Source organism: Archocentrus centrarchus, chromosome 13, assembly GCF_007364275.1.
Source record: "Archocentrus centrarchus isolate MPI-CPG fArcCen1 chromosome 13, fArcCen1, whole genome shotgun sequence".
Taxonomy (NCBI): Eukaryota; Metazoa; Chordata; class Actinopteri; order Cichliformes; family Cichlidae; genus Archocentrus; species Archocentrus centrarchus.
Genome location: NC_044358.1, coordinates 18,792,533 through 18,813,593, shown reverse-complemented (window position 1 = coordinate 18,813,593; position 21,061 = coordinate 18,792,533). Strand labels below are relative to the sequence as shown.

Here is a 21,061-nt window from a genome sequence, read left to right as displayed (position 1 = left end):
ATAAATTATTTCATACACTAAAATGCTGAGTATGGTTTCAGATACAGGGGATTTTCCCAGACATTGAAGAAACTTTGTTGCAACACAATTAGGAGGGAATACACAGTATGTACAAAGACATACCTCTGATCTAAATTTTCAGCTTTTAAAAAAGTCCCAACTTTATTAACTACCAGGCCCACGTGTTGAGAGCTCAATCAGCACTCTATAAACTCTGGGATACAAAGAGGACTGAAGAGGAAACCAAATTCAAGTCAATTTTATTTATATAGCACCAAATGACTACATTCACCACAGGGTGCTTTATATTGTACAGTAAAGCCCTTACAATAATTGTGTGGTATGGACAAACGTCAAGGAATGTGAATGTGAACTAGCAGCCCTGCCCTGCCCTTGGGGTCACCTCCAACAGTCCTCAGTCTTAGAATGGGACAGCTCGAAAACAAAGTTCACAGTCTTAGAAACATTTGGCTCAACAACACACAATGGAGTTTAAAGCTTTTCAGACCCTGGAATCAAAGCAGGTGTGGCTCGAGACACAGGTTTAAGCTGGGGCTGCACAGAAGAACGACATCATCAGGTGCCAAACTTCCTCCTACAGGTAGCTGGCAATGGCACTGAGTTATTGGGTGGCAGCAGTAATGGAGAGGTGTTGAGCTGCAGTGGCAACCATGCAGCGAGGCACTGCAGGAGTGTGGAGGCAGCACACTCCTTAACAGGACTGCCCATGCCGAATATTTCTACCTGAAAATTCTGTCTCAGTTGAGGTATAGTGAGTACCAGAAAAGCTGTGTCAGGTGATGCCAAGAGCCGAGGGTTGCAAGACAGGTAGTCATCAAAGATGTAAAAGGATTTTACTGTGAGAACAACAGTTCTGCAAGTGTTTCTCTGTCCTTCCTCACAACTCCGCAAAATGAGTCCCAGTCTCGCTGGCATTCTGAACTGAGGGGAGAAAGATGAGCGAGCACAAACACAACAACCTTTGTAGATTTGAGGAAAGCGGAGCTGAGTTTGTTTTACTGGTTGTGGTGCAACAACCTGGTGCTGACTTGGGAGAAACTCCACTCTCTTATAGTCAGGACTCAATCAGTTCAAAAGCAAACAGGTGCGTAATCAGGTGCTTGATTAATGGGGCAGAGACGTTCCACACACTCCGCCTCTGAAACATAAAAGCAAAGTTTTTTTTTATGCATGAGTGTGTGAGTGTGCGCGCGCGTGTGTTTGTGTGCGCACGCACTCAGCAGAAGGGGAGGCGGACGACTGTTAGCAGCATGGGCTACTGTGAAGCAACCTTCGATATCACAACAGGAACTTCCTGAACTGACGTTTCCCAACACATCAGCCTTAAAGTCAGTTAGGACACAGGACTACCCCAGATGTTGGCAAACCCAAAGGAAAACCACTCTGGCAAAATTAATTTTTATCTACCACAATGTACTTTGAAATACCAGTATCTGTATTGTAGGCTAGTACAATCAACTTAAGAGGTGCACTTTATACACTGGGGAAAATATATTGTTTTCAATACACTTTATAGATAAGATACTAAAAGGTTTTGAGTTCAGGCACATTAAAAAATAAATACTCTTTAGCACTGTCATTTGGATAAAAATATGGGTATTTTATGGCTAATGCGAGACCACTTCAGCTGTTCCCTAGTAAAGATAAATGCTAATGATTAATGAGAAAGATTATTCTTGCAGGACCATCAAATTTCTGCTGATGATCCTGAAAAGGAGGTGAATTAAGATTTGTAGGGGCATCGTTTCTGCGGCATTGAACTCAGATGTTTCAACAACAGCGTTGTTTAAAGACATTTAGCTGCTCTCAAAATGACAGTTTTGATTAGACAGTAAAATTAATTTGTCAGTATTTTCAGTACCCACACACACACAAAGGTGGTGCTACTTTTTACAAAACTTTAACATTTTAAGCTTTAAATAGCAACCTTCATTTTATTTTCAGATGAAAATACACAACCTTGTTTTTTAGTTATTTTGCAGCAATATTCCCAGATTTTTATTTCTTTGGGATATATACATGTATATTCACAATAAGTGATTTTTCCAAACTTTTGTTTTTGCAGTAGCTTACTCTTACAATCCCAGAGTCTGAGGGTCTCTAATAACTGTGTTTTGTGGTACCAGCTGTTACAGAGCACAGAGGTGGCAGGCAGAATTATCTATTCATAAAACAAATATCTTTTTACTGAACTAATAACCCCTGTTTGTGTCCAAGTTAGGGCATGACTTGTCTTAAAAACTCCAGATGAAGTTTGTGCTTGTGCAACCAAATCACTCAGTAAACATGTCAAACCAGTGACTTAAGAAATAAATAAATAAGGAAGGCTTTAATGCATGAAACAAGATTTCCACAGAAAATTGCACAATCATGAGACAAATAAAAACAGAAATTTCTTAATCTGTAGAAGCAGAAAAAACGTATTTTACAACAGGATAAATGTGTTCAGTTTATTACCAAATGATCAGTGTTGTGACACGAAGTACATTTTGTTCTCTCTTTGTCCAGCTTTAAAGGAGCCGTTGGTTTGCTTCTCACTGCCAGTGGTGAATCTATATCTGCTTGGTTACTTAACTGGAAATACAGGTTCTGAGGAGTCGTTGACAAAGTGCTATATCTGTAAATTCTTTGCAATTTTACATTGAGAAACATTATTCTTGAAATATATGACCCGCAAAAAAGTAGTAAGGACATCATTGTCTGAAAGACTTGGGTCTTACACCCCATGCTTTTCATCTGTTTAAATGAGTTACACATTTGAGAATGGAGCTGTGTTTTAAGTGTATCCACTGTTCAGAAAAAGTCAATATTCCTGTCATGGGACGGCAGTTGTGAGTTGTTTGTGTACTTGTTTTAAACATTTTGTTATCTGGTCACAGGTGGAGAGGTGGGTCAGATGTCAGGCATCTGTTTGGCCGTGGGCGGAGCTTTCTGTCTGGCTGAGCGTTTCCACACCTCCACCTGATTTACTCTTGTGCTGGTTATTTAAAATCTGAAGGTTGCCTCAGCTCTTTGCCAGATTGTTCCACACCACCATGTTGTTAGACATGTTAATTGAGCCTCCGTGTTCTCGGACCTATGGATTTGGGGAGTTTTCCGGCCAGCCTTAGCTGTACCTGCTGAGGAACACGGAACTCAAAGGAAAGGTCTCACCCACTTACCTGCCCACCCACGCTGCACTGCCTCTCCTCCAGTCTCTCACCTGCTGCACCAAACCACCTCGCAGAGCCAAACCAGCTCTTCACTCAGGTTAGACAGATTATCTTCTCTGCAGCCAGTTCCTCAAATCACCATGCCATTGTTAACTCTATCTATCCTCCTCCACAGAGCTCCCGTGCACACTCCCAGCTCCCCTTTAGATTGGCTCACCACTTCTCTGAGACTATTTCTGGGTCCAAGCCAAAACCAAATATGACACTGCTTCAGTGTCCCACACCAATTTATTTCATTTTCAAGGTCAAGATCACCAAAAAGTTTTAGAAATTAAAAAAACAAACAAACCCTATCTCATCATTGGCGAAACATCTCACATCATTTATCACGATGAAATTTGGAACTCAGGTATAAACAAATACCACTGATAAGTCGTGTTTTTTTTTTCAGTTTTAAATTGAAATACTCAAAATAATTCAAATTGAAATACCCCCCCCCCCCCCCCCCCCCCCACACACACACACACACACACACACACACACACACACACACACACACAATTCAATAATTCCATAAATAAAAACACTTATTGCAGCTTTCGGTCTTTCATAATTTAAACCTCCTTGGATTATAGATGTGTATTTAAAAGCCACGAGTTCTTGTTCAACACTTTATTTACTTTTTAATAAACTGTTGCTTGAAAAGCTTGAAAACTCAGTAAGTTGGAACAAAAAATGGTTTAAGGACATTTCTCAAATAATCCTCTGAGGACTTGAGGTAGTGGGTGTTGTGGGGAAGCCACGGGAGGCATGCACTGGGTCAGCTAACCCCTGTCAGGTCTGGTGATGACTCAAAAGTGGATAAACTGGTCAAAATAACTCATAAGAAATATACAGTATAATAAAAGTTTGAATGAAAACACTGCTAACCTGGCTGATGTTGACCCCTTGAACCATCATGGGTGCTGTTGATGAGGACTTCATCTTGAGTCATTCCCAGTATTCGCAGCTCATCACAGCCACAAATACCTGCACAGTGCCCTTCCTGTACCTCCATTTATTACTATCTCTATTGTATGTGTATGTGTATAACCATGCACAACCTAACTTGTCTTTACTTCTTTCATTTTTTAGTTGCTCTGGTTGTTTTGGACCATAACAGTTTGTTGCAATGATTAAAGCAGTATTTTTTTTTCTTTTATTGCTATTATACAATAATACACACTAATGAATGAATGAATGAATGAATGAAGTTTTATTGCCATGTGGGTGAACAAGTTCACACATTGGAAATTGCAGTTACAGAACACCATCCAAGAATACACAAACACAACACACATAGGGGGATATGTGTCCTCGGGTCATGCAGCCGACTTGCAGCGCTACCTTTGGCAGGAGGAGAAAACAACACATCATGGGGAAGTTAGGTTAAAAAAAAAGTCATCTGGTACAGTGCTCAAAAAGAGCACTATACCAGGGTCCAAAAAAACCACCTTAGCAAAGCATTTGCACATGTAAAGCAAGGACAGCGGCGGTAGGTGAGGTCAGGTCAGGAGGGGATGCAGACGGAGACGAGAGGTGGGGGCATTGAGGAGCCAGATGCCAGGATCCAGCCAAAACAGTTCGCTGATAGTGGTGGAATTTCATCAGCGGCCGTGATACACCAGACCCAGCTTCACAAGTCACAACGCGGAGTGGGGGAGAGAGCAGCCGCACACAGAGCCCTGGAGAGAGATATGGTTGCCAACCCAAGGCCGGCAGGGGAGCCGAATTCCTGATAACAAATGTTGTTTTGGAACAGGCTGCTTGTTTTTCCAACAGCCTTCAGTCTTACTGGGAAACCATTCGAAAATCCAATATTCCAAATTCGTTGATTGCCGTCCTCACTGTGCAGAACCGAACTATATCTCCTGATCTAACCCCTCTCGCCTGCGAGCTCGCTAATCTTGCGGCTCAGGTCCACCAGGCTTTGAGTCTGAGTTTGTACGGCTCTGCTCAGCCCCTCCACCTGGGTCGGCAGCCTCTGCAGATGTCGAACCACCGTCCAGATTTTCTTAATTTGCCAGTAAAGCAGGTATCCACCGAGCCCAAACAGAGAAGATACCGCTACCAAAAAGCCGAATATGTAGGCGTCTTCCACGTCTTCCACTCCAAGGGCCGAGAAGCACACCGGTCTCCACGAGCTCCAAGAGTCGATGACGTATCCAACCGGGTCTGTTCCACTCGGACACGCAGGCTCCCCTGTCCCGGATCTCATAGTGGAAAAAATTCGATCAATGATGGAGAATGCCCAGTTTGCCACTATATAATGTGTGGTCTTGTTTATTTATATGAATGAATTTTAAGGTTTAGTGAGCATATTTGTGTATTCAGACAATTTTTAAAAAATATTCTCTCATACACATCTGAAACCTTTCCACCTGGTGTGTCATTAAAAAAATTATCATGTTTTTTCTTAAAGAACATTTGTCTTGCTTGTTGCAATGCTAATGATTTACAACTTTAAAAATGCTTTTTTTTTTTTTGGCTCACATCAACTCAGCTTCCTTCCTGCTCTGTATCAGCAGTCAGAGCCGGCCTGAAGCATAAGCAGACTAAGCAGCTGCTCAGAGTACCCACGCCAGCAGGAGTTTCCTAAGAACACTTGAAAGTCACATAAGGGGGGGGGGCTCATCCATTAAATTTGATTTAATTGTGTCTGTTTTGTTTTGCTGTTGTTGTGGATGCCACCTGTAGTTCCAATAGTAGTTTTGACCTTTGAGCAGAAGAGCAAATTTTGTTGCAAATTTCACATGAAATGGAAATGCAAAAGCTAGAGCCTGTTAAACAAACGGCAGTGGAGGATGTGCGATCTGACCTGGAATAAGCAAAGACAGACTTGCAAAATGTTTGGTTGAGTTTGGTCAGGTGGTAAGATTTCTGTTTCACTGGAGGAAGGCGCCTTGGTGAAGTTACATCAGTGAAATTGGTACAGATTGCTGAACATTTTGAGTAACTTACTGTTAGTGATTGTGACAGGCCACTTTTGGTGAGGATCATTTTGACTCAACCGAACTCTGTCTTTGTGGGGGCAATATTATGTGTCATGTATTTCACTAATATTGCGAGCCTCTTCTTTACTAATTAATTATTATTATTATTATTATTATTATTATGATCTATTCCGTGCATTTTCTGTTTGCTGAAAACTCTCAAAACTGTTCAACTTAGAAAAACTATTCAAGCACCATTTGATTTCTCTTCTTTTGGAGATGTGTGCTTGTACTTTTCTCATTTCTAACCATTTCAGTGCTGCTCTGATAATCACACTCATATTCATGTAATCACTTAACTGGGATGATCTGCATTCACTGCATAATGCTGAATGTGTCCTCACAGAATAGTTAATAACGCTCTCTGTGTGTCTGTAGAGAAACTGTCCGATTACACTATGTAACACGATTTTTGTCTTTGACAAACAAACGTTATTTTCTAACTCTTCTCATTGTAAAACATAGAAAATGTCCATTATTCATGTCAAACTTTGCTTTTGTGAATTTTTGAATGATTCTTTCCCCCCAAACAGCTATTATGTTATTAATTATAGTCATTTTTTTTCTTTAAATTGAACATGTTTACCATTTTTATAGGAATTTTTGAAGAGAAAACAGCTTGACAAAAGGTTAAAACCTAAATGAAAACCGCTAGTAACTGGCACTATATGGGAAAAATGACACATTTGTCATTGTTGTGGTTCATTGTTGGAACCACAAAAGCAAAGTTTTGGGATCAAAATTATATATTTCTTTACACATAACTCAAAAAACATCATTTAACCTGAAAGATAAGACAAAAGTGGAAATTTGTCACTCACTACCAACGTACATAAATCATACTACACAGTGTTGTAATCTTCGGGACCAGAACATCGTTCAGATTTATTCAGAGGTGGCAAAAGTACTGACATTCTGTACTTAAGTAGAAGTACAAGTACTTATGTTAAAAAATACTTTAGTAAAAGTCGAAGTACTGGTTCAACTTCTCTACTTAAGTAAAAGTAAAAAAGTACAGGCTCTGAAATGTACTCAAAGTAAGAAAGTAAAAGTAGTTCTTTGGAGGATGTTTCTACCTGCTATTTTTGTGTAAAACAAACCGAACCTCATTATATATTATTGTAATAACATAAAATAATATTACATGAGAATACAAATGTTATTCCAATCTAAATTTTAATCCTAATGAATGCTCTCAGCTTGAATCTGTTATGTAGGACACAAACTGTTAAAGGGAATTTAAACACAGCTCTGTTCTCTGTGTCCTCCATAGTAGAGGGTGACTGTGCCTCCACCTAAACACCAACATGAGGATACTCAGGGGTTACAGTGGGATTCAGAAGGTGGAGGAACCCTAAGATCAGCTGTAGTGGCTCTGCATGGGGAGAAGAATCACAACTTTCTATTGTGAGCTGCAGTAAATGATGTTGGTGTGCAGGCTGTGATCAGCTGACCTGCTGCTGCTGCTCTGAGGTTTACTGCTCTGTGTGGATGAACTGAACTCACAAAGATGTAACCCAGTATTTCACAGCTATCTGCTGAGCTCCATCCCCTACACTGACAGCATACAGGCTGTAGAAATGTTGGATTCAGTGATCTCAGCATCAGCAGCTTTGATTCAAACTCATCTCTGCTGCACTGATGTAACCTGTAACTCTGACCATGAACACAAACACTGTGCTCCAGTCCAACACTGAGCTTTACTGTAAATACAGTACAACAAGCTAACCTATTTATTACGTACTAAACTGCAGTATTTTCATAGAATCTTTGAATAACACAAAGTCAGCATACTTCAGTTTATTTTCCAGTCCTTACCTTTAATTCTAACCTCTCTTCTTCCTCTCCTGTCCTCTTTCTCCATCTCTGAGTGAACTTCTCTCTCTTTGCTCTCCCTGAAATACAGCAGCTCTTCTTTTAGCTAGCAGACACACTGTGTGACAAACTGCACACACGTTGTGTGTTTGCTGATATTTGTTGAGCATTTAGAAACGTTGCATTTACCTGCCACACGTTACTCCCTTCATGCTCGCTCCTCTTCAGTAGCGCTAGCTAAGCTGTTTATGTGCCGCAGCGCAACTTACGGACTCGGTTTATAGCGATTATAGCGCTATAAATGATACATTAATTATATGGGTTTGCGTATTTAATCCCTTTGTACGAGATAAGCACCGATGATGAAGGATACACCAGTACGATTGTCTCTTATATGTTATTATTCCTCCGTTTAGGCTCAGATTGCTTGATGTTTGACGGCGCACTGACCGGAAATGCAAACTTCTCTCTGACGTGTTAAAAAGTAACGAGTCTGTTTGAAAATGTAAGAAGTAGAAAGTACAGATACTTGTGTAAAAATGTAGGGAGTAAAAGTAAAAAGTAGTCAGAAAAATAGATACTTAAGTAAAGTACAGATACCTGAAAAATCTACTTAAGTACAGTAACGAAGTATTTGTACTTCGTTACTTCCCACCTCTGGATTTATTTCATGTTAAAGGGTAAAAGCTGGCTCTTTTCAGTTTAAAAGGTGGGAACTCTCAGCCACAGGTGCACCCGCTTTGGGTGTAAGAGGTCCCAGGTTCAAATCCCAGATGTGAGGGAGTGAGGGGTGATGCAACCTGTCATGAAGCCGCTGAAAATTTACAATTTTGCCTGAACCTGGGGCACAGCAACAGCAGCAGGTGGCAGGAAGACACACAGACCCTTGTTGAAGGCATGAAACAAGAAGAACGCCCGGCTGAACCCCACTTGAAAACTGTTGCTTTTAGTGTGGGAAAGTAAAAGTACCGCATTTGACAAGTGGTTTTTTTAGGGTGCGTCGGCAGATCACTGAACAGCCTGTGTATGCTGACAAGTTTGTGTAGGATTATTTCAGCACACAGAGTGGTGTGTTCCATATTGTACTATGTGTACATGTCCAGGACTGGATGAAAATAATAAAAGCTAAAGTAGATATATTTGATGAGCTTTTCAATCAGAACTGAAGAGATAAGTATGTGTCGGAGAAACTCTCAAGACCTTCCTCACTCTCCTTTTACCTCCTGGATCGCTGTGCACCTTAAAAGCCTTCCTCTGACCGCTGTGACCCTCTAATCTGCAACAGATCAGTGAGAACCAATAGAGTCTGACTTCACTGGCCAAAAGCACCATGAGTGAGGCAGCAGCTGAGGTTCCATCCCTGCAAGGTTAGAAAGCTTGGTCACCTGCTCCAGAGAGCCTGGCGCTTCAGTGGTGGTGCCCTATACACCACACGATATATATATGGAGATGACACGGGGGTGCCAAGCTCTCTTCAGCAAGCTGTGCTGAGATCGAGAGATACCTGTAGCTGTTGGTGAGTCAGAAGGGTTAATAACCCCAGTGGTTCAAGCTCTCAATGTAATAATTCAGAAACATTGTCATAAAATCTGCAAAGGTGGTGAGGTGGCACATCCTTCACAAAGGAGACATTCCTGCCGGTTCTCTCTGAAGTGTTATCACTTCTTCAGATACTTTGATGTACTCAGCAAAAGGTTTTGAAATGGACATTTTATCCCTGACCTGCTGGAAAGTCTTTGTTTAGAAAGTTTCACGCCTTTTGACTTATGGGTATTTTTTTGTTTTTGTTTTTAGTCGCCAGAATCAAAAGATATTGAAGAAGCTATTTTTGATTTGGAGTTGACGTTTGTTGGCAAGATTTTGGATGAAAAGTATCAGTTGTCAGTTTGAGTTTGTGTATCTGTTGTTTTTGATTTTATAAAAAACATTTCTGCAGTGCAAAGTTTTAAAATGTTTGTTTTTTATCTTGTTTAGTTTGCTATTTGTTAATTTACTTTTAAATTAATTAATAATAATATTATATTCATGCTTCCTAAAGCTTTCTGCAGTTTCATTCTCCTTCATTTTTAGGAGAATGATTCAGTGTATTTTAGCACTTTCAATAGGATTCCCAAATATTTCAGCAACTACAATTCAGCTCAAACCATTCAGCTGAAAGCATCACACTGCTTTTTCTTCAGGAAATACATTCTCTAATTTTGATTAATTCCTTATATTTTTGATTTTGATTTAGGGGGATTTAGGGTAAAAATAAACCGGGTTTTTAATTGGCTTTTGCATGTGCAGCCCGGGTTGTGACAATCTGCACCTAAAGGATAAGAGACGCTCTTTCAAGGATGCCAATGTTCACATTTTGTACCAGGAAGACAGCTGGTTTGAAAGAGGAGTAAAAGAAGCCATTTAGTTTAGTTTAGTGCTTGCTCATAGGGGGTCGTTTTGACTGTTGGGTTTTCTCTGTATTATTGTAGGGTCTTTACCCACAATATAAAGCGCCTTGAGGCGACAGTTTGTTGTGATTTGGCGCTATATAAATAAAATTGAATTGAATTGAATTGAATTGAATTTATTTTCACTGTGACCAACCATCATTGAACAGAGGTGGCGGCTTATGATACCAGCTGTCAACCAACCCAAACTCACACCTTATTTCAGGTGACCTCGACAGTTCGCATGATCGGGTGGGGCAAGGGCTTTACATATAATATAAAATACTGCATTAACTAGTCTTATACAGACTTGTTACTGATTTGGCTACTTTTTCTGTACTGAAACATAAGCAGAGTTTTTCTGAACTAAGGGATTATACTAGTCACATCCTAATGGGACATCCTCAGATCCTCTGACCACTGATTAAATATGACCCACGCCCCCTTCGCACCTGGGCACATGTGTTCACGCACATGATCAATAGAGGGTCATAACCACCTCCAGGGGACTACGCCCACAGGGGTTTAAATACCTGGGTCTCTCCACCTTTTGGTTGAGAACTGAAGAAGCCTTTCGGATGAGAGGTGAAACGTCTTCAAGAAACAAAAAAAGTCCAGTCGCCTTTTTCAAGCTCCAGAGACCTCAGATCCTCTGATTATCCTGGGTTGAGATATATCGTTATATCGTATGTTATGTAGCATCACTGTTTAAATCACACTGACCTCTATAAAGCTTTAGATGCAGAACACACTGATCAGTGATCAACGATCAATTATTTGTCATGTTGTAAAAGGTCACACTGATGGGTGACCTTTCAGCAGTTAGTAAAAAACTGGCCCGAGGGCAGATCTGCCCCCCCGGGGTCTGCTGCTGTCTGGGTCACTAATCTCACAGGTCCGTCAGTGAACTGTCTGATTTCTCCAGATTTTTATCTTCAGTTTCTGTCTCCTGCATTTTGTCTGGTGTCAGGTTGGAGCCGAATAATTAGATTCTTTTTTTAAATGAAAAATTAGGATTCAGCTTCAAGTTCAAGTTGGGTCAATGATCACAGCAGCCAGTATAAAAGAAATTATCTATTATATACCAAACTTTTATTCTGTATGTGAATATGTGGCCAAATAGATCAGGCTGCCTACTGCCTCATTTCTGCACCATTAGTGTAGTTTACTTTCGCTCACAAGGTGTCACTCTAGCCTTACAATCTGACATGTCAAACCTTTCAAATGTTTTCCCACCTCATAACCCTCTGGTTGTTCCATGAATATCTCGCAATCTATTGGTGTATGTAGGGAGGCAGTTTTAACTCTCATCTGATCAAGTTTAATCAAGTTTTCTTTTACTGCCTTTTGCAATAATAATCTGATACTGGTCAGGTTAGCAGCAGGAGAAAATGTTTCTTCACAGTCCACACCCATCTTCTGACTGTATCCTTTGGCTACAGTCGTGCCTTGTATTTTTCAGATACATCAACATTGTTTTTGACTGCATGCACCCGTCTACCCCTCACTGTTTTTCTTCCAGCGACTGCATTTCTTCATCCACTGCAGTGACCCTTTTCTTCAAGTTAGATGAGGTTACTGCTTCCCTGAATGTCAGGGGTATGTTACACATTCCTCTGTAACAAACATCCATGTTGGTCAGTACTTCATCACCACTGTTCTTGCCAGTTACTTATTAACTTAAATACTCTGGCTTCTTCCTCCCTCCGGAAGGGTATTGTGTAATATCCTGGTTGGTCTCACCCTCTCGTGGCTGGCTGTTCACCTCAGGCATGAGTATGAGTGCATCCTGTACTTTCATCAGTGTTTTCTCTAGTTTTTCTAGCCCTGTTCAGTATCTCAAAGTCATCGTCATCACCTGGCGTCACGTCAGATTGCGTCAAGTCTCACCACAAGTCTCATTTTGGTCACAAACGTCACCACTCTGTGCTTCTGAACCTGCTGTTAGGATAGTAGACTGTGTAGGCTTGACTATTTTTGCCATACCCAACAAAAATTCCCTTTTCACACCTCAAGTCTAATTTTCTTTTGTTCCCCCATAAACTCTGTTCCATCTGATACATTCAATATGCCCATATGGGGCTGTATCAGCCAGAAACTTCTGTCAGAAACACTGTGTCACTATTAGTTTTCAGAAAATACATAAACACTGCAATGGAATAATCATAAAAATAATCTCTGAATGATGATGCAGATCCATCTTTAGACACTACAGGTCATGGGGCTGAACCAGGCTCAGGGATGAGCAGCCATCTGCTGCGACAGGTTGGAGGAGAGGGGAGGGAGACATACTGTGGAAGAGCGCCAAATATGGCTAATAACTAGTGATTAAATGCAGAGTGGTGTATAAATGCATATTTTTACAGAATAATTATTTAAACAATGAAATGGTCATAAACTGTAGCAAAAAAAAAAAAATCTGGTGCTCCTTGAAAAAAGTTTGGACACCCCTGTCTTAGTTCAAACCTACTAATGAAAGGTCACAGGGTACCATCTAGTGGCATCCACACACTGCCAGTGCAACAATTGACATTATTTAACAAAAGCAACCCACACAGGGTAGAAACAATACAACTTACTAATCAGTGTGATAAAGAGTGTGGTGAATCACGCTGTAACACTGTGTCTAAAACGAGCTACGCAGTAGTCCATGAGGTCAAGGACAAGGTGAAAGGAAGCCAGCAGTGGTGGCTAAATAAGATGTTGCTTTTACCTAAACTCAGAGTAAATCATATCTCTGACACATTTGGTACATTAGAAAACAGTCAAGAACCGTAAATACAGGAAACTACTCACTTTAGGTGAAGGATACACAACACCACACAGACTGGACAGATTTGCTCAGTAGCCACAATCCAATGGCCCCACATACTCTGTTAGTGAGGAACATCAATTTGCCTGCCAGTCCAGTAGGTTGTGCATTACTACACAACATGCAGGGAAATCATAACACAACAAAATCCTAAATAGGTCCAGGTATTTCTAACAGGAGTGGGAGGCCTTTTGACATACTCCTCATTGCATCAGTTCATTGAGGTTTGCATGGATTCATTTATGCAGCGTGCTCTTAAGGTCCTGACACAGCATTTCAGTCAGGTTGAGGTCTGGACTTTGGGTCATTGCGACACTTTGATTCTTTTCTTTTGCAGTCGTTCTGTTCCAGGTTTGCTGATGTGCTCGGGATCACTGACCTGTTGCATGAGCCAGTTTGGGCCAAAGTCTGGCTGCAGGACAGATGGGCCTCACATTTTTAACTCTAGAATAATCTGCAGTTTAGTTTGTTATTGTTAAATAACAACACAGTGTAATATGCCACGTTGTTGTTTATCTGAGCTTGGATTTAAATAATCTGGCAAGTGGCTATTTTTTTTGTTTGTTTATTGCACCATGAATTATTTTCCATATTTTATATGGTGTTTTAAACAAGATCTCAGCACTGTTCTATCTGCATACTGGACAAATAATTGGATCTGTTAAATCACAAATGATGATGCGATAACTTGAGAATGGTGCCACCTGGGATTTTCAAATTGATACCATAGAAGCAGATTTGTGTGGTTTTCATTCAGTGAGCAACATGAGATAAAATACCTACAATGACTGTGTGACTCGCATCAACTCAGCTTCCTCATAATTTTGCATGTATATTATGTAGCTGTTCAAGAGTTTATCTTTCCACACTCGAGTATTTTTGGCATACTAAAATATATTTTTCATATACCTTTGCACTTATGCTTGAATGTTTTCAACCACACAGATTTTTTTTAAATCAAATATTCTTTAATGCAATTAAAAGACTGAAGTGCAACAAGGTTCACCTGAAAATCATTTAATTTTTACACATTAGTGGAAACACCACAAAATTGTTTTGTGACCACACAAATTCATCTTTTAAAATGTAGGAAAGAAGTCAAATTTCTGAGTGCATTATTTGAAAGGGCCACATAAAACAACTCTTAAGACACCTGCTCTGTCCCTCGCATCTGAATGTCTCCAATCTGAAAGAAAAGTTATGCGAATGTGAACTTATTATATGTAAAGTGCTGATATCGAAAATGTAAAAGAGGAAAGTTCAATAAGTCAAGAAAAAAAAAAACAAACCTGAACATGAGGCGGGGCACTGAGCGCGTATATCACAGCATCGGCAACATCTTTTGCTTCCAGAGGCTGTCAGAGAAGTGAAAAGTGATACTTTTTATTTGAGTAATCATATTAAAATGGACATGAAACAATGCATGTTTACATCATGCAGCCCTGCTCTAACAGATGTAACTGTCTGTGAAGCTGGATTTAAGAAATAAACGTTTCAAGATTTTAGCGCATGTGTAGCGCCATCTTGTGGCAGAATACAGAACGTGACATCAATAATTAAACTCAAAAGCAGTCTAAGGGAGTCACTGTTGTACTGCCCCTGGAGTGATCAGCACTACCCCAGCACAACCAAGCAGTTTACAACATAACAGGTTTTACTGCATATGCATCACTCCACAAACATAACCAAGTTTCTTTCTGGCATCCATCAGCATGTCTGCAGGAAAAATAGACTGATGTATGTGACGGACAAAAAAAATAATAATAATAATAATGGAGGAAGAGTTGCCACACTTTTTGGAGAGCTTATTTCCCTGTTTTGAGTTAGAAATTCTTATCTTACTTATCTCATTGTTGTAGCCAGGGGCAGTACAAAAGTGACCTCCTTGGTTTTCCACTGAGTTACCAGTTCTGTCACTAGTTAACTAACATAAATGAATTTAAGTCTGTTAGCAGCAACCCGGTCATGTCATGTTCTGTACTGGCACAAGATGGTGCTACACATGCTCTGAAAACTTTAAACATTTATTTCTTAAATCCAGCTTCACAGACAGAGTTATATCTATGAAGGTTTTTTTAAAGCAGGGCTTCCATAATATAAATTAGCCTTTATACATGTAGTGTTTCCTGCCCACATAACTTCAACTGCAGTAATTTTACCTTAAATGCAGTGTATGCACTAACTGCTTTTTCGGGATTGTCGCTGTGGAGACGTAGAGCAAATTCAGTCTCCACTACACCAGGAGAAATGCACTGAAAAAAGAATTTTTTTTTTAAAAATAATAATGAGCGAACTTCAGGAAGTGCTGTGCACGTGTTCCTCACATCAGCTGACGTTGATGAGCTGGTTCCAGTGTGTTTTAAAGCCTTACTGTGGCTCGGATGTGGGTGTTTTCTGCACGCAGCTCCTGCCTCAGGCCCTCCGTCAGAGCGGTTACAGCGTACTTGGTAGCAGAGTAGAAATGTACGATAGAACTGGGAACCACACGATGTCCGGACATACTGCAACAGAAGACAGTTTACAAGCTTAACCGGGTCAGTATAATCAAAGGTTATTCTTTTAAACTCGTGTCCGATTGAATGATGTAAGAAAGTAGTAGTGAGTAGTGCAACTTTTCTTGGATGCGTTCTGTGTTTTCTTCACTGTTAACTCATCTGAATTTGCAGCGCTCTTCTCTTTGCCTGGTCTCACTTATAAAATAAGGTAATAAAAGGTATTATAAAATGCCAGCTGTGGATTGTGCTGCTGTGTGATCTGACACTGATAGGCATCACTGTGTGAACTGTTTTGTATTGAATGTGCCAAAGTTCATTAAAATGTAAAAGCCCTGCCCTCCTTTCACCTGTAGCAGACTCTGAGTGTCAAATGTCTGCTGTTTCATCGCGCACTGTTGCAGAAGGAAGCTCATAATCACAATCTGAATGGTGATCGCAGCTCTATTAAAAGATATTTGTGTGCTGATTAAAACAGCAGATTTGGACTTCAGTGAATAAAACTGCACCTGTTCAAGTTTATGATGTGCCCGTCGTCCACGTTTCTCTCTCTCATTGACTGATACGCTTCACGTGTGCAGATACTCAGTCCAAGAACGTTCACCTGCAGGAAACCAAGCAGAGAAATCTTACACACGAGGGGTACAAAAGGTTTATAAGCAGCTTTCAAGTCTATGAATGAGTCCTTTTACAAATGTTGGAGACACAGTGAGTTTAATCAGACGCAACATTAAAACCACCGACAGGTGACTGAGTAACATTTATTATTTCAGTTCAATGCTCTGCTTGAAAACATCCATGTGAATGCTGCTTTCACACAAACCAGAACATTACTGCAGACCAAACCAAGATTTTTTAAATCACCGAGCTCTTACATCCATCATGTTCTTCCAGCCGCTGGTTTTGCCGTTTAGCAGCGGTTCTGGATGAGCTAAGCCAGCGTTGTTGATGCACACGTCCACGCCTTTGTGCTGCTCTTTGATGGCCTCAAACATGGACAGAATCTCCTCCTCTTTGGTCAAGTCGCACTTGAAAGGCACCAAAACACCGGGGTGGCCGGCACTCTGACACTCTGCTGCCAGTTTCTGAAACCAAAAAGAAAAAGATGACAGACTTCAGGAGACAATCTGTGTTTTTAGCATGTATAGAAATCATTCAGATCTTTATTTATATAAAGGTTCTGTATATAAGTAGATCTGAGTATTCACTTTGCACATCTCAACAATCAACCAGTGTGGACCATCTTTTCAACAGTATGCTTACTCATAGTACCGTATCACCACAATAGAGCACTTCGCTTTCAGACTGCTGACTTACTTGTGGTTCCTAGGACACTTAAGAGGTTTCAGGCCCCTCTTCTGTGGAAACAGCTCCCAGCTTGGACAGACACCCTCTATACTTTCAAGATTAAGCTCAAAACTTTCCTTTTTGATCAAGCTTGTAATTAGGGCTGGATCAGGTGACCCTGAACACTCCCTTAGTTATGCTGCTATAGACCAAGACTGCTGGGAGGGTTCCTATGATGAGCGTTTCTTTTCATTTTTATGTCTTTTTACTCTGTTTATACCCCACTCTGCATTTAATCATTAGTTATTATTGATCTCTGGCTCTCTTCCACAGCATGCGTTTTGTCCTGTCTCTCTGCCTTCAACCCCAACCGATCGTGGCCTGGTGTATTATTGTAGGGTCTTTATCTTGCAATATAAAACACCTTGAGGCAACTGTTGTGATTTGATGCTATATAAATAAAAGTGAACATAATTGAATTAAATCTATAATTCAAGTTACGCCATCTTGATCCTCTACCAGTTTAAGAATCATTACACAAAGGCGATAATAAAAAAAAAAAAAAAACACAAAACATGACTCGAAGTGTTATATTACTTTTGAACATATAAATTTGCTCTCTACTGAAAACTAATGTATAACAGAAAGTCAGGAGCTCTGAGGGTTCAGTAAGACGGGAAAAGCGCTGTATAAATGCAAGTTCAATATAATATTACACAATTCCGGTGAAAATATGGGTGAGAGTTTCCCGAATTCCTCGAATTTAACATTCAGTACGCCAGCTGCAAAAAACAAACTTAATACAGAACAAATAAGCGACACAGGTGCAAATGTTCTGCATAAAAGCGATATTTACTGTGTGACAGAGTCAGACGCTGAGTTTCACTTCAGAACAAACCTGTATTTTCCCGACGTCCCTGGCGCAGCCCACCACTTTCATACCGAACCGGACCAGCTCTACGGCTATAGCCGCCCCGATCCCGACCGACGCTCCGGTCACCAGAGCCACTCTGCCCCGCCAGCGCTCCATCGCAGCCGGGATACGGTAACCTGCTACACACGAAAGAACCACGAATATAACAGAGACGTCAAGTCCTCGCCGAAATGTCTCCAGGATCTCACAAATCCGTGAACATTCAATACAATATCTACATGACCGTAAACGTCGCACGCTGTGTACGTCATCCCCGTGCGGCGTTTACGTAAACAGGCTGCAAACCGTTAAAGCAGTGGTAAGCAGAGGTGGCAAAAGTACAGACATTCTGTACTTAAGTAAAAGTACAAGTACTTGTGTTAAAAAAAAATACTTTGGTAAAAGTCGAAGTACTGGTTCAACTTCTATACTTAAGTAAAAGTAAAACAGTACAGTCTCTGAAAAGTACCCAAAGTAAGAAAGTAAAAGTAGTTCTGAGGACGTTTCTACTTGCTATTTTTCCGTAAAGCTAACTGAACCTCATTATATATTATTGTAATAATATAAAATGTTATAGTATAATAAAATGTTGTTGTAATAATATAAAACCTTTGAGAATACAAAGGTTATTCCAATCTAAATTTTAATCCTAATGAATGCTCTCAGCTTGAATCTGTTATGGAGGACACAAGCTGTGAAAGGAAATTTAAAAACAGCTCTAGTCTTTGTGTCCTACATAGTAGAGGGTGACTGTGCCTCCACACTTAAACACAAACATGAGGATACTCAGGGGTTACAGTGGGATTCAGAAGGTGGAGGAACCCCAAGATCAGCTGTAGTGGCTCTGCATGTGGAGAACAATCACAACTTTCTGCTGTGAGCTCCAATAAACGATGTTGGTGTGCAGGCTGTGATCAGCTGACCTGCTGCTGCTGCTCTCTCCTTCCTCTTTCTTACATCTTTCTCCCTCTCCCTCTATTCTCAGAGTGATGCTGAAAAGCTAATTTATGCATTTATTACAATTATTGTTACTAAAGTATATTTAAGTTATTTTACTGATATTTTTTAATTGTTCTTTTTTACTATTCATCTAAATATACTCTTACAATTTATTAATATTTCCAAAAAAAAAAGCTTCAATGATGTCTGTCCCTACAATGTCTAATATTCAACCCATGAGAGCCCACACCCATTTCTCCTTGTAGGAAAAGTTTATTCAGAATTAAAAAAAAAAATTAGTAATTAAAAACTTATTCAAGGAATTTTTCAAAACAAGTGAAACTCTGACACCCATGTCAGCCTGGGTTCATATATGTATATGTGTTTTTCATACATTTTTATATGCCATATATTTTTACTCTTAAGGTTGAATTTCCACCACATAGTGTATCCTTTAGCGTGAAAAGAACACCGACACGCAACAAATTCCTGCAGAAAATCATTTTATTTTCTACAGTACTGAAAAATTTCAGTACGAACATCATCAAATTATTTCATGATTGTATAAAATCAACACTTTTTAAAGCGTAGTAAAGAAGTAGAATTTGCGAGTACATTATATGAGAGAGTCACAGGATGCAACTTGCCAAAAAGAATCAAGAAACAGTGATGATCAAATCTCTGTACTGGAGTTGCCAGGGTAACAAACTTTATTGACACCTGCTACACAGCTTCAAACTGAATGTCTCGAATCTGAAAGAAAAGTTACATGAATGCTGTCTTTGAGTAAAGTGCTGATACATAAAATGCAAAAGAGGAAAGTTCAGTAAGTCATAATGAAAAATGCTGAAAATAAGAGAAAATCACAAACCTGAACATGAGGAGGGGCACTGAGCGCGTACGTGACAGCGCTGACGATGTCTTTGGGTTCCAGAGGCTGTGAGAGAAGTAAGAAGGGCTTAGTTTATTTGTATCTGACTGATCACATTAGCAGTATGTGAGCTGTGGAAATAATAATTTACCCTGTATGCAGCATATATACCAGCTGCTTTATCAGGATTGTCACTGTGGAGCCGTGAAGCGAATTCTGTCTCCACTAAACCAGGAGAAATGCTCTGCAAAGAGAGGATGATGGAGGTACTGTGCATGTGTCTCATAGGAGCTCATATTGGCATTAAACTCCCTTTGGGAGCTGGTTACAGTGTTTTAAAGCCTTACTGTGGCTCTGATGTGAGTTTTTTCTCCTGCCTCAGGGCTTCGGTCAGAGCAGTTACAGCATACTTGGTGGCGGTGTAGAAATGCAGATCAGGAATGGGAAGGACCTGATGTCCACACAAGCTGCAAGAAAAGAAGGTTTACAAATGGTTAACCAAAACACATTAAATTTTAACTTCTCTTTTTTTCAGATTAATCCATAATAAGGGTAATCACTGCCCAGGTTTCAACAGCATTGTGTGTTGTGTTGTTTGGCTTGAATTCAACAGATAATCAGAATCAGAAGGATTTATTGTCATTATATGTCAAACATAGAACAAAACTACATTTCAGAAGACCATCCAAGAAAAGGCAAACAAATCAATCAAACAGAGGAGCTACGTTTCTGCGGCCTTGCAGCCATCAAAGGTGCTGCCGTTTAAAAAAGATGGAAACATAGCAAACAGCATCGGGTAAGTGAGGAGACAAAAAAGCATCTCATACTTTGCTCCGTAACAAGGCAATATATGAACTTCCTCTCCATGTCAGAGAGCCATCAGTATTATTAATAGCACCATCTGTACTTTTCCAAATGTCTGCTGTGTAGAAGGTCTATTGAGTGGTGTTTCCACGGGATGCTCAAAATCATAATCTGATAATCTGATAATCATGGTCATATTGTGAGTTTTATGTGACAGTTGAATCAAAAGACTTCACAGGAGCCCAGAGAGCCAGAGGTAATGAGCAGCCCACCTCCTCCACCCCGACAGGCAGCCCCCCAGCACGAGCCGAGAATGCAGCTCAGAGTTCCTTCCCTTCGCCTCTCTATTAATGTGCTTGGACACAGAGCTCTGTGAACAGCCAGCCTCGTTAGCAATGGCCATTTATGTCTTGCCCTTCATGTGCAAGGTGTCAAAGGTCATCTTTTGGACAACTGTCAAGTCAGCAGTCTTCCCCATGATTGTGTAGCCTACAGAA

The 21,061-nt window shown here is 40.3% G+C and overlaps 1 protein-coding gene and 1 long non-coding RNA gene across 2 annotated transcripts; both read right to left on the bottom strand.

Moving 5' to 3' along the window:
- Nucleotides 1-14,237: 14,237 nt before the first annotated feature.
- LOC115790558 (dehydrogenase/reductase SDR family member 11-like) lies at nt 14,238-18,221 on the bottom strand. Its single transcript, XM_030744365.1, has 7 exons — nt 17,936-18,221; nt 16,626-16,835; nt 16,260-16,354; nt 15,630-15,759; nt 15,418-15,510; nt 14,548-14,613; nt 14,238-14,444 (listed from the first exon to the last, which is right to left on the bottom strand). Exons 1-7 carry the CDS (start codon nt 18,065-18,067, stop codon nt 14,403-14,405), a joined length of 768 nt encoding a protein of 255 aa, XP_030600225.1. The 5' UTR covers nt 18,068-18,221; the 3' UTR covers nt 14,238-14,402.
- Nucleotides 18,222-19,477: 1,256 nt separating this feature from the next.
- Nucleotides 19,478-20,184, bottom strand: LOC115790150 (uncharacterized). The gene is made up of 4 exons (XR_004020762.1): nt 20,108-20,184; nt 19,912-20,004; nt 19,761-19,826; nt 19,478-19,642 (listed from the first exon to the last, which is right to left on the bottom strand). It is a non-coding gene; the product is annotated as an uncharacterized LOC115790150 (long non-coding RNA).
- Between the last annotated feature and the right edge of the window lie 877 nt (nt 20,185-21,061).